Source organism: Trifolium pratense, linkage group LG7 (genome assembly GCF_020283565.1).
Source record: "Trifolium pratense cultivar HEN17-A07 linkage group LG7, ARS_RC_1.1, whole genome shotgun sequence".
NCBI lineage: Eukaryota > Viridiplantae > Streptophyta > Magnoliopsida > Fabales > Fabaceae > Trifolium > Trifolium pratense.
Window position 1 is genome coordinate 6,806,701 of NC_060065.1, and position 17,867 is coordinate 6,824,567.

General features: G+C 33.7%; 5 protein-coding genes and 1 non-coding gene across 7 annotated transcripts; 3 read left to right on the top strand and 3 right to left on the bottom strand.

Annotated features, from left to right (window-relative positions):
* Positions 1-40: 40 nt before the first annotated feature.
* Positions 41-3,649, top strand: LOC123894205 (mechanosensitive ion channel protein 10-like). The gene is made up of 5 exons (XM_045944136.1): positions 41-1,847; positions 2,186-2,306; positions 2,391-2,684; positions 2,763-2,965; positions 3,136-3,649. The coding sequence occupies exons 1-5, from the start codon at positions 472-474 to the stop codon at positions 3,398-3,400; spliced, it is 2,259 nt and encodes a 752-aa protein (XP_045800092.1). The 5' UTR covers positions 41-471; the 3' UTR covers positions 3,401-3,649.
* Positions 3,591-4,943, bottom strand: LOC123894206 (NAD(P)H-quinone oxidoreductase subunit U, chloroplastic). Its single transcript, XM_045944137.1, has 5 exons — positions 4,615-4,943; positions 4,427-4,488; positions 4,153-4,242; positions 3,920-4,060; positions 3,591-3,810 (listed from the first exon to the last, which is right to left on the bottom strand). Exons 1-5 carry the CDS (start codon positions 4,862-4,864, stop codon positions 3,715-3,717), a joined length of 639 nt encoding a protein of 212 aa, XP_045800093.1. The 5' UTR covers positions 4,865-4,943; the 3' UTR covers positions 3,591-3,714.
* A 113-nt stretch (positions 4,944-5,056) lies between these two features.
* Positions 5,057-5,128, top strand: TRNAD-GUC. Its single transcript has one exon. It is a non-coding gene; the product is annotated as a tRNA-Asp (tRNA).
* Positions 5,129-7,446: 2,318 nt separating this feature from the next.
* LOC123894210 (thermospermine synthase ACAULIS5) lies at positions 7,447-9,933 on the top strand. Its single transcript, XM_045944141.1, has 10 exons — positions 7,447-7,672; positions 7,881-7,947; positions 8,030-8,124; positions 8,324-8,426; positions 8,516-8,604; positions 8,744-8,900; positions 9,053-9,128; positions 9,230-9,288; positions 9,376-9,512; positions 9,610-9,933. Exons 1-10 carry the CDS (start codon positions 7,518-7,520, stop codon positions 9,686-9,688), a joined length of 1,017 nt encoding a protein of 338 aa, XP_045800097.1. The 5' UTR covers positions 7,447-7,517; the 3' UTR covers positions 9,689-9,933.
* Positions 9,934-9,992: 59 nt separating this feature from the next.
* Positions 9,993-10,605, bottom strand: LOC123894209. The gene has a single exon (XM_045944140.1). It carries the CDS (start codon positions 10,478-10,480, stop codon positions 10,118-10,120), a length of 363 nt encoding a protein of 120 aa, XP_045800096.1. The 5' UTR covers positions 10,481-10,605; the 3' UTR covers positions 9,993-10,117.
* Positions 10,606-11,158: 553 nt separating this feature from the next.
* LOC123894207 (mechanosensitive ion channel protein 10-like) lies at positions 11,159-14,874 on the bottom strand. 2 transcript variants are annotated; one of them, XM_045944138.1, is made up of 6 exons: positions 14,699-14,874; positions 13,020-14,469; positions 12,539-12,659; positions 12,157-12,450; positions 11,877-12,079; positions 11,159-11,717 (listed from the first exon to the last, which is right to left on the bottom strand). In XM_045944138.1, the coding sequence occupies exons 2-6, from the start codon at positions 14,456-14,458 to the stop codon at positions 11,456-11,458; spliced, it is 2,319 nt and encodes a 772-aa protein (XP_045800094.1). In that variant the 5' UTR covers positions 14,459-14,469; positions 14,699-14,874; the 3' UTR covers positions 11,159-11,455. The 2 variants fall into 2 exon arrangements, with proteins under 2 accessions (XP_045800094.1, XP_045800095.1); XM_045944139.1 differs by having other exon boundaries at positions 14,705-14,828.
* Between the last annotated feature and the right edge of the window lie 2,993 nt (positions 14,875-17,867).

A 17,867-nucleotide genomic window follows, 5' to 3' on the forward strand; every position in this document is an offset into this window, starting at 1 on the left:
CACTGACTACTACTACTACTACTACTACATTTTTAAATTCTCTTAAATCTAATAAATTATATGGTAACTACTACTAGATTTCTACTCCAAAGTTTCCTTTCCTTTCCTTTTGATGATCCAAAAAAGATTCCTAGTCCAACCAAACTGAACAACTACTTCATACATATACATGTGTTTCAACCTGTGCCAGCTAACCTTATGTCAGACACAATAAGCTGTTACATCTTCACTAGATCTCTTTTCTTTCATACTCTATATATAATATATTCATATTCCTCCTGTATTTATTTTTATACTAATAGTTTAATACTATAGCTGAATCTTGTCTCATTGTGTTTCTTTTTTTATTTAACTTCTACCAATAATTGTTCAACATTACTTGTTCAAAGGCTTCATTTTCATGACCAAGTTGGCTAGTTAGTTTATTAATTTCAACAAGTTTCTATTTTTGTGATATGCTTAGAGTTGTGAATGGATGGTAATAAGCATCATCAAGGTGGTGAAGTAAGCATGATTGAGAAGAAAACAGAACAAGTGGTGGTGGCAATTTCAAATGATCATGACCATGATCATGAGTTCAAAGGGATTGAATCTTCACCTCGCTACGCTTCAAAGTCACCACCTTTTAACTGTGCTTCTCCTGAGATAAGATTCATCCCTAGCCCAAATAAACCCCCTAAAGTTCCCACTACAAATGAAAATCGTACTCCAAGAAAAAATCTTGCAAGATCAGTGTATTCCAAGCCCAAATCAAGATTTGGTGAACAACCTTACCCTATTGATGGAACCCTTTTTGAAGAGAATGTTACTTCACCACATAGGAACTCATTACATTCACCGAATAACAAATTTGGAACGGTAAATAGAACTGTTTCAATTACTTCTGTCGTCACTCCTAGAACACCTTTTTTGGCTTCTCCAGGTCCTGCTGGTGAAGATCCCGATGAAATCATTTACAAGAAAGTTGAATTTAGTAAAGGCAAGCGTAAGAGACTAACAACTAAGGTTTTGATTGAATCGTTCGTGTTTGTGTTCATCGCGGGTAGCTTGTTGGCTAGTTTAACAGTTGAGGAACTAAAAAGGACAAAAATTTGGAGTTTAGGGCTTTGGAGGTGGTGTATGCTTGTGATGGTGACCTTTTGTGGCATGTTAGTTACCAAATGGTTCATGCACATTGTTGTTTTCTTGATTGAAATGAACTTCTTGTTGAAGAAAAAGGTGCTTTATTTTGTCCATGGATTGAAGAAATGTGTCCAGGTTTTCATTTGGATTGGTTTGGTGCTTCTCACATGGGTGCTTTTTATCAATCGCGGGGTCCAACGATCTAAATTGGCAGCAAAGATTTTAGATGGTGTAACATGGACTCTTGTTTCACTTCTCATTGGAGCATTTCTGTGGCTCATAAAAACAACGTTGCTAAAGATTCTGGCGTCAAATTTCCACGTCAAATCTTTCTTTGATCGAATTCAAGAATCGATCTTCCATCAATACGTTCTGCAGACTCTCTCTGGGCCTCCACTTATGGAAGAGGCTGAGAAAGTCAATGGAACTCAAAGTATTAGCCATTTTAGTTTCAGGAGTACAACCAGTAAAGGTAGCACAAAGAAAGAGGTTATTGATATGGCAAAGCTTCATAGGATGAAGCAAGAGAAAGTTTCCTCGTGGACTATGAAGATTTTAGTAGATGCAGTGATGAATTCGAGGCTGTCCACAATCTCTAATTCACTAGATGAAACTTTTTATGATGTAGACAACGAACAAAATGATAAAGAAATTACTAATGAGATGGAAGCAACTGCTGCTGCCTATTACGTTTTCAGGAATGTTGCTGCTTCCGCTAGTTGCAAGTAAGAATATATGCATTATTAGTTGTAGAGTGTCTGTTTGAATTGATTTATTTGAGCTTATTTAATAGCATAGTCATTTGTGGGACTGTTTGTAAGATAAGCTCCCTAGGACAGCTAATGAAAACAACTTATAACTTAAATAAAAACAATTTGACATTGTTTATCTTTTGTCATAAAATTAGCTTACACATAAACACTTTTAAGTTATAACTGTTTATGCTACCAATGCTTAATTAAGTTGTTTATCGAAACAAGTTCTAAATGTATTTGCCCTTCTCCTTGTTTTGACATCTACCACTTTTGTTGCTGCTAAAAAAAGTGCTCTCATTATGAAATAGGGACATCGATGAGAATGAACTTCGTAGGTTTCTGATTAAGGAAGAAGTTCCTTTGGTATTTCCACTACTGGCACAGGCAGAAACTGGGCTAATTACCAGAAAATCTTTAGCAGATTGGGTGGTAAGTTTTATATGTTTGATAAAAATTTGTCATCATAATGATGGATTGAAATTCTGTTTGGAACCTAATGTTTCTATTTTTCAGTTAAAGGTATATCAAGAACGTAAAGCACTGGCGCATGCATTAAGCGACACCAAAACAGCTGTTAAACAATTAAACAAGCTTGTGACAGTGGTTCTAGTAGTGGTGACCATAGTAGTGTGGCTTCTTCTAATGGAGATTGCAACAACAAAAGTACTTGTGTTCCTGTCATCTCAGCTAGTACTTGCGGCTTTCATGTTTGGAAATACGTGCAAGAATATATTCGAAGCCATCATCTTCGTGTTTGTAATGCATCCATTTGATGTTGGCGATCGGTGTGTTATAGATGGCATTGAGGTAATTTATAGCAGCCTGAGTTTTGTTTAACTTTAGAGTTTGAGATTCGCATATTAATGCCTCAGAATTATCTTGCAGCTATTGGTTGAAGAAATGAATATATTGACAACAGTATTCTTGAAACTTAATAATGAAAAGGTGTACTATCCAAACTCTGTCCTAGCCGTAAAACCGATCAGCAATTATTACAGAAGCCCTAGTATGGGCGACACCGTAGAGTTCTCGGTTGATTTTATGACACCAGCAGAGAAAATTGGAGCACTGAAAGAAAAAGTAAAGAGGTAAGCTAATTGTATCTTCATGATTAAATGAGTAATCTGGATTCTACTTATTCTAATTCTGCTAATCTGCTCACCCTTAACTCGACTGTTGGCCTTATTCGGCTAACACTTCAAATATTTATTTGGGTGAAAATAGTTCTAATGTATTTTATTTTTTTCATAATTATTAGGTATTTGGAGAGAAATCCACAACATTGGTATCCTAATTTTGGTTTGGTAGTGAAGGAGATTGAAAATGTAAATAAGATTAAGATGGGTCTTTATGTTACTCACACAATAAACTTTCAAGAGTTTGGAGAGAAGACGAAGCGGAGAAGTGAACTAGTGATGGAAGTAAAGAGAATATTTGAAGAGCTCAATATAAGATACAACCTTATTCCACAAGGTGTTCATCTCAGACACTTGGAACCTGATACAAGTTATCTCAAATCATGATTCTTAATTATTGCTATGCAACTTCATGTATGTGCTTCTTTTGTTTCTTTGATCCGTCAAATACCATCAGTTCTTTTTGTTTGGTTGATTAATTCATGAATCATGATTCTTAAGAGTAGTTCTATATAGTGAAAGTAAAGGCGTTAACAGGCAATGTTAACAATATTTTCACATATGTATTCTATATCAGTTTGCATATGCTGAATTTTGGTACATAGTTTCATTGAATTCAAAACATTTTGTACATTATACATAATTGTTTTAATTAGAGGGAAGAAAAAAAGATCTATGCATTGATGCATATACACCTGTTTCTATAAATTTAGTCCAATTGATAACACAATTGCCAGCAGTATCCATCCAATTAGGAAGTATCCAACCAGTCTGGTTGGTCCAACATCCTCAGGTTCCTGCCATCAAAAGTGGAAATAAGAATCTCTCTCTTATCTCACCATCTCAAACATCTAGCTCCTAATTACTAGTTTAGGATACTGAGAAATAATTAAGAACAAGTAGTACCTGTGGTGGAGGATCTCCTTTTTGAAGCTCAGAAACATCAACCTCATAAGGCCAAATGAATTTTTCTGTGTTACCTTCTCTTGCCAAACTCCAGTCATACATTCTTCTTTCATCCGGCGATGACATGATGGTGTACGATTCCTATACAAAGATATCATGTTTTTTCAAGTCTCATCTATAACAATGCAATTATGCAAATACCAAACAATTCAAATCATATCATATATACTGACTCTGAGAAGTTCCAATTTGTTCTTGAGTACGTCTTCCTCTAAACCTTGACTCTCCAATTCTCGAACCTTGTTATTATACGCAACTGGCACCTGTTAATTGTGATACATCATAAAAAGTTTTACATTGTCAATAAAACACAATCCGTGCGAGACTTTAGAAGTCAAACAGTTTTAATGTTCTGAACACGAATATGATTGATTGACGGTATAAAAATCTTTGCACCGATAGTATATATGAATTAAATTATAAGTACATAAAATGTATGTTTCTGACCATTTCATATGGACATCCTCTTGGAATGCCGAGTCTACCATAATGATCTACATCTGTAATAGCTGCATTCTAAACCATATTTTCATTAATTTAATGCAACATCAGTGTTAATGAAAATATGATTACCGGCTTCATTCTCCCGAGAACCAGAGGGTTAATACATAAAAAAATATGACTGTGAAGCTTACGTATGCCACGGAGAGCTCTTTCAACGTTGAGAATAGAAATTAAAGAAGATGATTCTTCTGGAAGTTGGATGGAACTCTCTGACTCAAAGTCTGTAGTCCCTGCAGAGTTTTCAGCAGAGCTGCTTCTGATGCATAATCTCCGAGGTAGTTTTACAGTAAAAACAAAGTTAGTTGAGAATTTCAATTTGGTTGGAAGAATGTTGTTACATGGAATGATGCATACTGTAGTGGTAGCAGAGGACAAGGCCATTGCCTAGGCTATGTTTTCATTTATTGGAACAGTTTCTATGTTTTGTTAATGTATGATTATGAAATCAGAGAATAAAACATGGGTGAGATAATGTAACGTATCTTTGCCACAAATGTGTTATCTAGAACTTGAAGGTTCTCATGGAATTTTGTTATATTTAAATAATATATGAGAGTTCAGATTAACAACTGAGTCGTTGTAGTATAGTGGTAAGTATTCCCGCCTGTCACGCGGGTGACCCGGGTTCGATCCCCGGCAACGGCGAATTTTTACTTTATCGCTGCTTTTTATGTTTTTCACTCAAAGCGACGTCGTATTACCTTTTTCTTTTGTTAAAGCGACGTTGTGGACCTGACACAATTCTACATGAGTCCAAATCATTAATCAGCTACTTTTCATTTTTTTTTTATTATTTATTAAAATTGAAGTTGCTACACTTGAGTTCTTTGTTATTTATAAAAGAAATAGATTTTAGAAAAACTATTAAGATTAGCCTTTCATTTTAAAAATATTTTTTTTAACAAAATGATTTTCTAAAAATCTATAACAAACACTTCTATAATGATAAAAGTGATTCTTTTTTAAATATATAAATAAATTTTTACTTAAAAAATTCAAAACAAACGCGGCCTTATTCTTTAAACTTGCAATATTACGAGATAGTGAATCGATAATAATATCAATTTTGAGATAAAATAAATATTCTTTAAAACACTTGCAATTTAATTTTGATCCCTCATTTAAGAAATTCAATAAAATTAAATCGGTTTAAATTAGTTCGAATTTTTAATTCATCCAATTTCAATTGTAAAACATAAAAAGAAAATATTAATATACTAACTTTATAAAGTCAAATTCCGAAATCCATCAATGTCAAGATTGCAAAATGGGCTCTCACATTGATGGTCTTGGCTCCGCCGCGCTCTGGGAACTATATATACGATTCTCATGCAAAAGGACTGGGTAATGAATCTTTTATTTTAAATCTTTCACTTCACATAACTACTAACTTGAGTGTCAGAGTATCTACAAATATACCTCCTCTTCACCACCGCCGTAGAGGCGTTCCATCGACCACAACAGTTATGAGGTAAGATTATTATACTATCTCAGGTGCTATTGCTTGCGTCAATGTTGTGTACTACGTATATTTGTTTCAATAATAATCAGGTGCATAGATACATCCCCTCCTACACAAAGAAACACATATTAACGAATCATCATCATATCTAATTTGGAAAGATTTACTAATCACAGTATCTAGCTAGGCGTCACTATATATTAAAACCATAATGCAAATGAATTAATGCTCTGTGTCATGGAAGGCCATATTCTTCTGAATTTGGACACCTTTTTTATATTGCTAATTGCCAATATTGTAACTACTAACTAGATACGATCTATATACTATAGTCATAAATGGGATCTGATGAGACCGTTGCATTTCATAACCTTATCTAGCTGACATCAAATACAGTATATATATACTTGCTCCAAAGTAGTTATATATATGGAGAGCCATTTTTATTATTATTTTGGACAAAAATCCCACTTACCACAAAGGAAAATACTTAATAAATAATAACAGAAATAACAGTTGAGAAAGTGATGTTAATCATGGAGATTGGAGAGTATATGTTGCATTGAAAATTATTTTTAAGATTCTTGTGTCGGGCCTAAGCTCAGGTCATGGCAATATCTTATCAAAGTTTGAAGATTTTTTATTTTTTAGACAGTAGCTAAGCCCAAGTAAGAATTCCTCTTCAATGAGATGATTCGGGTCTGTTCAAATTTTTATTAGAGGTCTTGAGTTTGAATCCAACCATAGAAATGTAACAACATTTAAGCTCTATTTGGATAAACAACTTATTTGCAGCTATAATCACATTTTATGATAAACACTTATGTATAAGTTTATATAAAATATTTTTATAGCATCGAATAAAATTAAGTTTAATTGTTTTTGTATATTCTATAAGTTTTTTTTCTTAAACTTATAAAATTAAGCTAGAAAAAATCTCATGAAAATTGTCATAAGCTATCTTTATAAGTTATAGGACAATTGATCTCACAAAACTTATAACTTATGCTAATAGATAAACTCAAATAAACCCATCTAAAGAGACCCTTAGTGTTTTGAGGGAGAGTGTTGTAAGGTCAATTATAGTCCTACCTGACTTGATGGATTAATCACTAAGGGTCAGTCAGGTAAGATTATAATTTAACGTAAAACTCCACCTTACCGTCTTTTTCAACAAATATATTTCTTTTTTTTTTCGTTAAGTAACTTAGTGACTAGAAACTCCATCTTTAAGGTAAGTAAGTAGGATGTTCAGGTTTGAATCTTGACCCTTACATATATAATGTAATATTTCTACCAACTAGCTCACATTTACATGAATTTCTATTTCTAATCCCTCATGAGTGTGTCTTAATAACACATATTTGTAAGGCTAATAAAATTTTACAATAGAATACTATGTATATGGAGAAAGGTATAATTAAAGAATTTGATAAGAGACTAGGAAATGAAAACAAAAAGCTATAAAAGCAAGTAAGTGCACTCAACTATTTACATAGCCGCAAATCTCATATAACTGTATTTAGTTATCTACATCTACCAACTCTTCCCTCAGTTTTAAATTTTTCAAACATGGGTGAGGCTCCTGAGCTACTCTACGTTAATGGGTTTGGCCATGACCATGATGATCAAATAGAACAACACCTTACCAATAACTATGACCATGATTTTTCTTGGTACGAGGAAGTTATCGATGATGATCTCAAATGGTCTTTTGCTTTGAACAGGTTCACCATTTCATTCACAATCAATAGAGATATAGAATTTATAAATAAATAACAATGACACCTTATAATTGGTTTTATAATGATGAGTTAGTTAAATACTATAAAAAGCTAGTCCACACTATCATTTTCACAATTTTGACTTATGTTTTGGTTCATTACTGTATTATAGTATAAAATAAACTCAGATGTTTTCCATTGTTTTCAATAGTGTGCTTCATAAAGGGACTAGTGATTACCAAGAGATAGCTCTTTTGGATACAAAGCGTTTTGGAAAGGTATGAATGCAACTTTGCTATAGTAGTACTTCTTATTTTCCTTCTTCTAATATGTGACAATTGATTATTAATGTTGCATTAGGCCCTAGTCATTGATGGGAAGATGCAAAGTGCTGAAATCGACGAATTTATTTATCATGAATGCTTGATTCATCCCCCTCTCTTATGTCACCCCAAGTAAGTTTCTATATAAATAACTATAAAGTTCGTGCTAACAAGTGTCCTAAATAAGGACATTGTTTAAGAATTCCAAATGAAGAATTCAGTTTCAGAGAAAAGTTAAGCATTTCAATTTTCAGTGTATTGATTACGACACTGACACACACTTTGAAGTATTGTACTAACGTAAAGAAGCATATGTTACTGATTGTGGCAGCCCCAAAAGAGTGTTTATAATGGGAGGAGGTGAAGGGTCTGCTGCAAGGGAATCCCTCAAGCACAAGTCAATAGAGAAAGTTATCATGTGCGATATAGACCAGGTTGTTACCATACTCAGTTATACTATCTTAAAAGTTAACATTGATATAGATGATACTCAAAATTAACAATGTGAAATTCAACCTTGCAGGAGGTGGTAGATTTCTGCAGAAAATACTTGATTACAAATAGTGAGGCCTTTGCTCATAAGAAGCTCAACCTTGTCATCAATGATGCCAGGTATGGATCTTTCCTCCTATTATTTACTGGTTATTTTAGTTTATGTTTATAATTGAGTAAATCATCATTTTGATTCTGCCAGTTCTAAATAAGTACTTATTACTTAAGCTAAAATTTAAACACAAATTTTGCATTGTAGGGTGGAATTAGAGAAAAGGAAAGAGAAATTTGATATCATTGTTGGAGACTTGGCAGACCCAGTTGAAGGTGGACCTTGCTATCAACTTTATACAAAATCTTTCTATGAGAATATCCTCAAGCCCAAGCTCAATGAGAATGGCATTTTTGTCACTCAGGTTTGTTTGAACTCTCATTTATGTCCCCTACTCCCCTGATTCCTGACTAGATATATCAATCTTTCAATGAATCTACAAAGTAAATTTTTTCGTATATTAACGACTAAAGAGGAGTACTAGTAATTAAAAAATGTTGATGTTTTCATGCACAGGCAGGACCGGCAGGTATCTTGACGCACAAGGAAGTCTTCACTTCTATATATAACACAATCAAACAAGTCTTTAAATGTAAGAATATTTCATTAATTTAAGCAATTGGATTCAAACATGGATATTTTGTTATGTATGGTTTTACTCAAACATTTGTTCTTGTGCTTGTTTCTTTGCAGATGTGATAGCATACACAACTCATGTACCATCATTTGCTGATACTTGGGGATGGGTTATGGTAATTAAAAGAAGAAGAAAAAATTGCTTATCATCAATATTCTTTTACAAGTATTTATAGTGTATTTATATCATACTTAAAACACAGGCTTCAGACCAACCATTATTCATTGGTTCTGAGGAAATGGACAAAAGAATGAAAGAAAGAATAAATGGAGAATTGCTCTATCTAACTGGAGACTGGTTCCACTCATCTACCACCATGAACAAGACTCTTTCACAGTCGTAAGAACATTTCTTTTTTTTCTTTTCACATTTCACATCTCAATGAAGAACTCTGATTATGAAATCAACATTTTCACCAAAATCATATTTGTTTCAGGCTTCAGAATGAAACTCATGTGTACACTGAAGAAAATGCTAGATTCATTCCTGGACACGGCGTGGCTTATCGTCACTGATGTTTCCACTTTCAAGCCATAGTTTGAACATGAATTCTTGCAGGGAGACAAACTTAAGTTGTTTGGAATATCTTATTTCGAGCTTTTCATGTGATTTTAATCACTAGTTTTGGATTGTTTCATCAATTTGGTTCAATATGTCTAAGTTAGGTTCATTTGTAAGCTCCTTGTGTGTTAAAGTATTGAACTCATGACAGATTTGTTAGTACTGTAAATTAAGTTTTGAGATATATCTCTACTCAGAATTAAGCTTTATAGTTCATTGTAGTTTATAACAGACAACCTATAAGAAGAATAAGGAGAATAAAAGATAAGCAGCACCTGGAATTTAATGTTTATTAAACAAACATATAATGCAACCAGTTGCATCAACATATTACACAGAAATCAAATTAAAAGGACAAAGTTTAAAACCTTTTCAAGACATAATTAAGCTCTTTTAACCGGATCAAAGTTGGAAACACCAATAACAGCCCCAAATATAGCTGCTAGCACAGCTCCACCAGCAAAAATACTTAGTAGAAAGTTTTGGAGAGATGGTGAGAGATCAGATCCAGCTGCATGAGCCACCTCAGGTATAACCATGGAAGCTGTCAAGGATGCAGCTGTAAGTCCTGCCACTGTCTTCTCTTTCAAAGATGCATGAATTTCAAACTTGGATTTTGACTTTGTGATCCTCTTTGGTTGTGTTACTGGTAATGGCCTGAAAAAGGATTCAGAGGATGGATTTTTAAGCTTATTTTGGATACCAGAACTCAGTGGCAAAGCCGTTGCACAAGAAGCAGAAGCCATTTTTTTTGCTCTTGTGCTTTTTTGCTTGTGATGTGCTTGCTTACTTGGTCTGTGTAGACTCTGGTGAAAAGTTATGTGCTTAGATTCTCTGATAAGGTAATGGACATAACAAGATTATGATAGGTGCAAAGTGGAGATTTTCAGATGAGATGGAACATGTAGGTTTTATCCTACGTGGAACATTTTCCACCTGGTATTTGTGGGATGAGGTTATCATCTCATAAGGTTACACTTGCCATAAATCTTATACTTACCTTAATATGTTATTTAGTTATTGATTTTCTGTTTTGTTATGGATGTTGCCAATGTCACGCATTTACATAGTGTGTACATCGATGGCTGTTAGATTTATATCAGACAGTTTAGAGAGCAAACAGATTTTGAATTTTTAAGAGAAAAATCTAAAATACTGAACTTGAAATCTAGATCGTCCGATCTTGATCAATCTGCCATCGATGCACTGACTTCATGAATGCACGAGAAAAATCCAAATGCAAAGCTACCCAGTGTACATGTGTATATGTTTATTTATGTATTTTTAAAAAAAGGTTTAATCCTTGTTTCAAAAAAAAAGGTTTAATCCTAATTTTGGTCCTTGAATCTATCTCATTTACTACAACCTCTACCCAAAAAAAAAGAAGACAATCAACATCGTGTAACCACCATATACAGCAAACATCAGGAATAATGCTGAGCCAATCAAACTATAGCCAGACACAAGGGACAAAGTTCAACCATAGAACCACATTCGTTACAGCCAATCAAATTCGTTACATTTTACATTGGATCAACTTCAACGTTGGTACATAAGACGTCTTGAATACATAATCTAATAATAATATATAGAACCAATCATAACACTCATGATTTATGAATAAATGCAACCAAAGAAAAATAGCTGATGGTATTTGGCAGAGATCAAAGAAACAAAAAGAGCACATACATATGCAGTTGCATAACAGTGAGAAAGAATCGTCATCTGACATAACTCGTATCAGATTCGATGTGTCTGAGATGAACACCTTGTGGAATAAGGTTGTATCTGATATTGAGCTCTTCAAATATTTTCTTTACTTCCATCACTAGTTCACTTCTCCGCTTGTTCTTCTCCGCAAATTCTTGAAAGTTCATTGTGTGAGTCACATAAACACCCATCTTAATCTTATTTACATTTTCAATCTCCTTCACTACCAAGCCAAAATTAGGATGCCAGTATTGTGGATTCTTCTCCAAGTACCTAATTTTCAAAAAGGCATTAGAAATTAGAACTATTTACACCCAAAAAAATATTTGAAGTGTTAGCCAAATATGGCCGAAAGTCGAGTTAGGGGTAAGCAGAACTAGAATCAGCCTAATCAAGACTACTCATTAATTCATGAAGATACAATTAGCTTACCTCTTTACTTTTTCTTTTAGTGCTCCAATTTTCTCTACTGGTGTCGTAAAATCAACCGAGAACTCTACACTGTCACCCATATTTGGGCTTCTGTAATAATTGCTAATTGGTTTTGTGGCGAGGACAGAGTTTGGATAATACAGCTTTTCATTGCTAAGCTTCAAGAATACTGTTGTCAGTATATTCATTTCTTCAACCAGTAGCTGCCAAAAATATCAGAAGCCATAATGAATAAGCAAATCTCAAACAATGGAAATTAAATTTGGCTGCTATAAATTACCTCAACACCATCTATAACACATCGATCACCGACATCAAATGGGTGCATTACAAAAACAAAGATGATGGCTTCGAATATATTCTTGCATGTGTTTCCAAACATGAAAGCTGCAAGTACCAGCTGTGATGAGAGGAATACAAGTACTTTTGTTGTTGCAATCTCCATCAGAAGAAGCCATACTACTATGGTCACCAGTGCTAGGACTCCTGTCACGAGCTTGTTTAATTGTTTAACAGCTGTTTTAGTATCGCATAAGGCGTGTGCGAGTGCTCTACGTTCTTGATATACCTTCAACTGAAAAATACAAACATTATAGTCCAAACAGAATTTTAATCCTTCATTATGATGATAACAAATTTTTAACAAACATATAAAACCTTACCACCCAATTTGCTAGAGACTTTCTGGTGATTACCCCTGTCTCTGGCTGTGCCAGTAGGGGAAATACGAAAGGAACTTCTTCCTTAATCATGAATCGACGTAGTTCATCCTCATCGATGTCCCTATTCATAATGAGATCACTTTTTAGCAGCAACAAATGTGGTATATATCAAAACAAGGAGAAGGGCAAATACATTTATGCCTTTTTGGATAAACAACTTAATTAAATGCTTGTAGCATAAACATTTATCTTATAAGTTCTTATGTATACACTTTTTCTATAATGAAAGATAAAATAAAGTCAATCTATAAGCTATCCTTTGAACTTAAGGACATGACATAAACTATTTCTATAAGGTCTCACAAACAGTATCATAAATGTATATGCTAGTAGATAAGTTCGGATAACTCAATCCAAACAGACCCTAACAAGCTACAACCATTGTACACAGTAAAAGTAATAAGGCATGTTATATTCTTACTTGCAACTAGGGGAAGCAGCAACATTCCTGAAAATGTAATAGGCAGCAGCAGTTGCTTCCATCTCATTAGTAATTTCTTTATCAGTTTGTTCATTGTCTACATCATAAAAAGTTTCATCTAGTGAATTAGAGATTGTGGACAGCCTTGAATTCATCACTGCATCTACCAAAATCTTCATAGTCCACGAGGAAACTTTCTCTTGCTTCATCCTGTGAAGCTTTGCCATATCAATAACCTCTTTCTTTGTGCCACCTTTACCAATTGTACTCCTGAAACTAAAATGGCCTATACTTTGAGATCCACCGACTTTCTCAGCCTCTTCCATAAGTGGAGGCCCGGAGAGAGTCTGCAGAACATACTGATGGAAGATTGATTCTTGAATTCGATCAAAGAAAGATTTGACATGGAAATTCGATGCCAAAATCTTAAGCAACAATGTCTTTATAACCCACAAAAATGCTCCTATGAGAAGGGAAACAAGAGTCCATGTTACACCATCCAAAATCTTTGCTGCCAATTTAGATCTTTCAACCCCGCGATTGATAAAAAGCACCCATGTGAGAAGAACCAAACCGATCCAAATGAAAACCTGAACACATTTCTTCAGTCCATGGACAAAATAAAGCACCTTTTTCTTCAACAAGAAGTTCATTTCAATCAAGAAAACAACAATGTGCATGAACCATTTGGTAACTAACATGCCACAAAAGGTCACCATCGCAAGCATACACCACCTCCAAAGCGCTAAACTCCAAATCTGTGTCCTTCTCAGTTCCTCAATAGTTAAGCTAGCCACCAAGCTACCCGCAATGCACACAAACACGAACAATTCAATCAAAACCTTAGTCGTTAGTCTCTTTCGCTTGCCTTTACTTAATTCAACTTTCCTGTAAATGATTTCATCAAAATCATCCTCACCAGCAGGACCTGGAGATGCCATCAAAGGCGTCCTAGGAGTGACGACAGACGTAATCGAAATGCTTCTATTAACCGTTCCAGATTTGTTATTAGGTGACTGTGCTGCTTTATTGAATGAGTTCCTATAAGGTGAACTAACAGCTAATTGTTCTTGGAAAGTTGAAGTAACATTCTCTTCTAAAAGGGTCTCATCAATAGGGTAAGGTTGTTCACCAAATCTTGATTTGGGCTTGGAATACACTGATCTTGCAAGATTTTTTCTTGGAGTAAGGTTTTCATTTGTAGTTGGAATTTTTGGGGGCTTATTTGGGCTTGGGATGAACCTTATCTCAGGGGAAGCACAGTTTAAAGGTGGTGACTTTGAAGCGTAACGAGGCGAATATTCAACCCCTTTCAACTCATGATCATGGTCATTGTAATGGGTTTCTCCACCCACATTTGAAATTGCCACCACCACCTCTTCTCTTTTCTTCTCAGTCATGCTTACTTCACCACCTTGATGATGCTTATTACCATCCATTCATAACAACCCTAAGCATATCACAAAAATAGAAACTTGTTGAAATTAATAAACTAACTAACCAACTAACTTGGTCATCAAAATCAAACCTTTTGAGTCATAAAAATCAAACCTTTGAGTAAAGTTTCAACTTTTAGTTGTAGTATTAGTATATACTATTATAATTATAAATACAAGATCAAAAGAGAATATAGTGACCCTTTTGAATAAGATTTAAGTTGAAAAAAATGCAGTACTTACTTATACATAGACAAAATGGGTCAACAAGAACGGCGATGCTTGGGGGTAGACAGCACAAATTGTAAGACCCAAATCTTAGAGCAGAAAAGAAAAATGTTAAACTAGGATTTAGAACTCCAATGGTACCACTACTTCTAAATTTTGTTCAAAAAAATAACCAACAATATCACTTCTGCTAATTAAGATTTACGTATACTAATTTAACCTATTATAATCTTATTTCAATAAAATATTAATATATTTATTTTTCTCAATCAATATAGTTGCGTCATGTACCCCACCATTTGAGTGTCAAATATAGTTTTGGAAATATGTTAATATGTAGTATTTTGTGTTGTGTTTGGAGTGAGATTCTCTAGCTTTCAGCTTCATTGTATAGTAAACAAAAATAAAAAGTTATGAGTACTGATACTTGATACTTTATCATCAATTTTAATATCACATGTTATGAAACTTTAATAATAAAAGAAAAACATAGACTTAAGTTAAGTATCATACATCTTTTTGATTTCGTTCTTCACTTAAAAATTACTCCCTCCGTCCCAAAAAGAATGACCCAGTTGACCGAAACACGCATGTCAATGCATAACTTTGGCGACTAATATCTTTAATTGTATAATAGTAAAAATTATAAAAAATTGATATTTTGAAAATACTCATCGAGACGAATCTAACAACATCTTATATGTTAATATTTATTTTTATTTATTAGTAGAAAAATATGGTCAAAACAATATATATGAATAGTGCATATATTCAAAATGGGTCATTCTTTTTGGGACGGAGGGAGTAACACATCAACAATTTTTTTCATGTTATCCACTTAAATAAGATCTTGATGTGTCAAATGTTAAGTGGAGAACATGACCAAAAGAATGTATGATACTTAACTTAAATTTTTTTATAAAAAAAATAAAATATGGATTATTAGTCTATAAAACCTTCTTTAATACTCTTATCAGAGAAGTTCTTACAAACTAATTTGATAGTTATCAATTATATTTTTTCAAACAAAACTTTACATGGAACTTTGGATTCTTCATTCCAAGAAAAGCCACAAGCAGAGCAAAGAAGATTGGATGTACTAATTTGGCATTATTCACAGTAGTACTACCGGTACTTCTTTCCCAAAATAAATATAACTCTTATTGAAGAAAAAGATAATATCCAAAATAATGTGTACTTTTACTAATTAATGCACCTCTATCTAGTGTCAATTTGTCATGATAAAAGGAACACAGCGCAGCAAGACAAAAGGTTCTAAAAAGTACAACAAAGCCAGCGTACATTCGGTGGAGAATGATCATGAGACAGATTTCAAGTCCATCTATGTAAAAAATATCTAAAAAAATTAATTGACCAAAAAAAAAAGCATCTAAAATATTTACAATTACATTAATTTTTAACTATTGTGTTTGGCTCGTCAGGTAAGTTTCGCCTTTGGTCTCATGTTCTAATCTTTTTGTATCAATTTATCTAATTTTATGTTAGGTTGTTTCATTCCACCAAAAAATGTTAGGCTTTTCATACAGATAATTGCTCTTTAATTAGACCCATTAATGGATCGTATTAGTCGCACATAACAAAAAATTGTATATAGATAAAACGGTAAAGTTATCATGAACTTACATACAAGTGACAGAGTCGAGATTTGAACTTCAGTCATGACGCATGACCTAACTATTTTTCCATATTTTGTCGTTGAGCTAGAGTTTATGGACGTATTATATTAATCAATCTTTTAGTCGGATATCAAATTTTTTAAAAAAATGTGAAATTAGTATTTTTAAAATGATTTTAGATGAAGAGAGAATAATTTTTTTTAATGTGAAATAAAAGGTTTAAACAAAAGAATTAAAAGAAAAGAGAGAAGAAAAAAGTGTATATATAAAAAGAATTAAGCTTAAATGCACTTTTAGCCCTCCAAGTTTTTCAATTGTGCAATTTTGACCCCTAGTTTCAAATGTGCAATTTTAACCCCTCATTTTTATCCCCTTTTGCACTTTGTAGCCCCTCATTCTAATTTTAACTTATTTTGACAAAAAAGTTGACGTGACACTATTTTTACATATGGATGTTTGTAATTGGCCAAAATAGAAATTAATAAATTGACAAAAGTGATACGTAAATCTAGTGCTTATCAGATGCTTAGAGGCAATCAGGAGATGGACCAGAATCTTGTTTGGCGGCGTTTTTGGCGGTTGGATGTGCCGGAGAGAATTCGGTGCTTCACTTGGTTACTTATTCATGGTAAATTATTAACAAATAAAGTATGTTCTCGTTGGGGCCATGGCTCTTCCAACTGTGATCACTGTAATGGGGAGGAGGAAACAAATATTCATGTAATGAGAGATTGCCAACTTGCAAGATTTGTATGGCAGCATCTTGTTCCCATACATGGTAGGTTGGCTTTTTTTTGCTGGTAGTTATAATGAGTGGATTGCTAATAACATGGAGATTAGCGTGAAGATTGATGGTGGGTTGGAGTGGAGAGATGTTTGGGCTACAACTTGTTACTATCTTTGGTTTTGGAGGAACAAGTTAAAATTTCATCCAAATTTTGTGAGACCAGCATTTCCTTCAAGGTGTATCTTGTTAGAACATTTGTTGGGGGACCGCTGCAAATACTCGAACTAGAAGAAGATGATGAACGACATGATGAACATATTGCACAAATTCCAAAGCGTGTGTATCACACTAAACTTTAGGTTCGATTCGCCCCCACCATAAACTGGATGCAAAAGGGTTAACCGGGGAATCCCCTTCATGATACTTTGGAAACCTTGACATGCATTGCATACACATATCAAGCATATCGATCAATGATATTTTACAGAATAAAGTTTCTTCAAATACTCTCGTGCACTAGAGAAATGAAGAAATGATTTAGATATTACAGGCATAACTTCTTACTCGTGGAAACATGATTTTCTGATGTGTTTTATGCCTCCTAAGTGTCTCTATTTATAGAGAAACTTATGTCAAATGATTAAGGGACACAACCCTTGAAAGGTTTTCAAAATTGTAAATTTGAATTTCAAATTAACCATTGCAACCTTTCAAATATATTTTGGAAAATCTCCAACAATCCCCCACCATTTTCAAAATATATCTAAATCCATTATTCCGGAAATCTCATGGTTTCAATAAAGGTATCTCACGATTTGAA

Coding starts and splice junctions, on each gene's coding strand:
- LOC123894210 (XM_045944141.1), top strand. CDS start 7,518: ATGGGTGAGGCTCCTGAGCTACTCTACGTTAATGGGTTTGGCCATGAC. Junction 7,673..7,880: donor TGGTCTTTTGCTTTGAACAG/GTTCACCATTTC, acceptor TGTTTTCAATAG/TGTGCTTCATAAAGGGACTA. Junction 9,289..9,375: donor ATACTTGGGGATGGGTTATG/GTAATTAAAAGA, acceptor CTTAAAACACAG/GCTTCAGACCAACCATTATT.
- LOC123894206 (XM_045944137.1), bottom strand. CDS start 4,864: ATGGCCTTGTCCTCTGCTACCACTACAGTATGCATCATTCCATGTAAC. Junction 4,061..4,152: donor ACAAATTGGAACTTCTCAGA/GTCAGTATATAT, acceptor ATCTTTGTATAG/GAATCGTACACCATCATGTC. Junction 3,811..3,919: donor AAGGAGATCCTCCACCACAG/GTACTACTTGTT, acceptor TTTTGATGGCAG/GAACCTGAGGATGTTGGACC.
- LOC123894207 (XM_045944138.1), bottom strand. CDS start 14,458: ATGGATGGTAATAAGCATCATCAAGGTGGTGAAGTAAGCATGACTGAG. Junction 12,660..13,019: donor GCTGCTTCCCCTAGTTGCAA/GTAAGAATATAA, acceptor CATTATGAATAG/GGACATCGATGAGGATGAAC. Junction 11,718..11,876: donor CTAAAAGAAAAAGTAAAGAG/GTAAGCTAATTG, acceptor TTTGAAAATTAG/GTACTTGGAGAAGAATCCAC.
- LOC123894205 (XM_045944136.1), top strand. CDS start 472: ATGGATGGTAATAAGCATCATCAAGGTGGTGAAGTAAGCATGATTGAG. Junction 2,307..2,390: donor AATCTTTAGCAGATTGGGTG/GTAAGTTTTATA, acceptor TCTATTTTTCAG/TTAAAGGTATATCAAGAACG. Junction 2,685..2,762: donor GTGTTATAGATGGCATTGAG/GTAATTTATAGC, acceptor ATTATCTTGCAG/CTATTGGTTGAAGAAATGAA.
- LOC123894209 (XM_045944140.1), bottom strand. CDS start 10,480: ATGGCTTCTGCTTCTTGTGCAACGGCTTTGCCACTGAGTTCTGGTATC.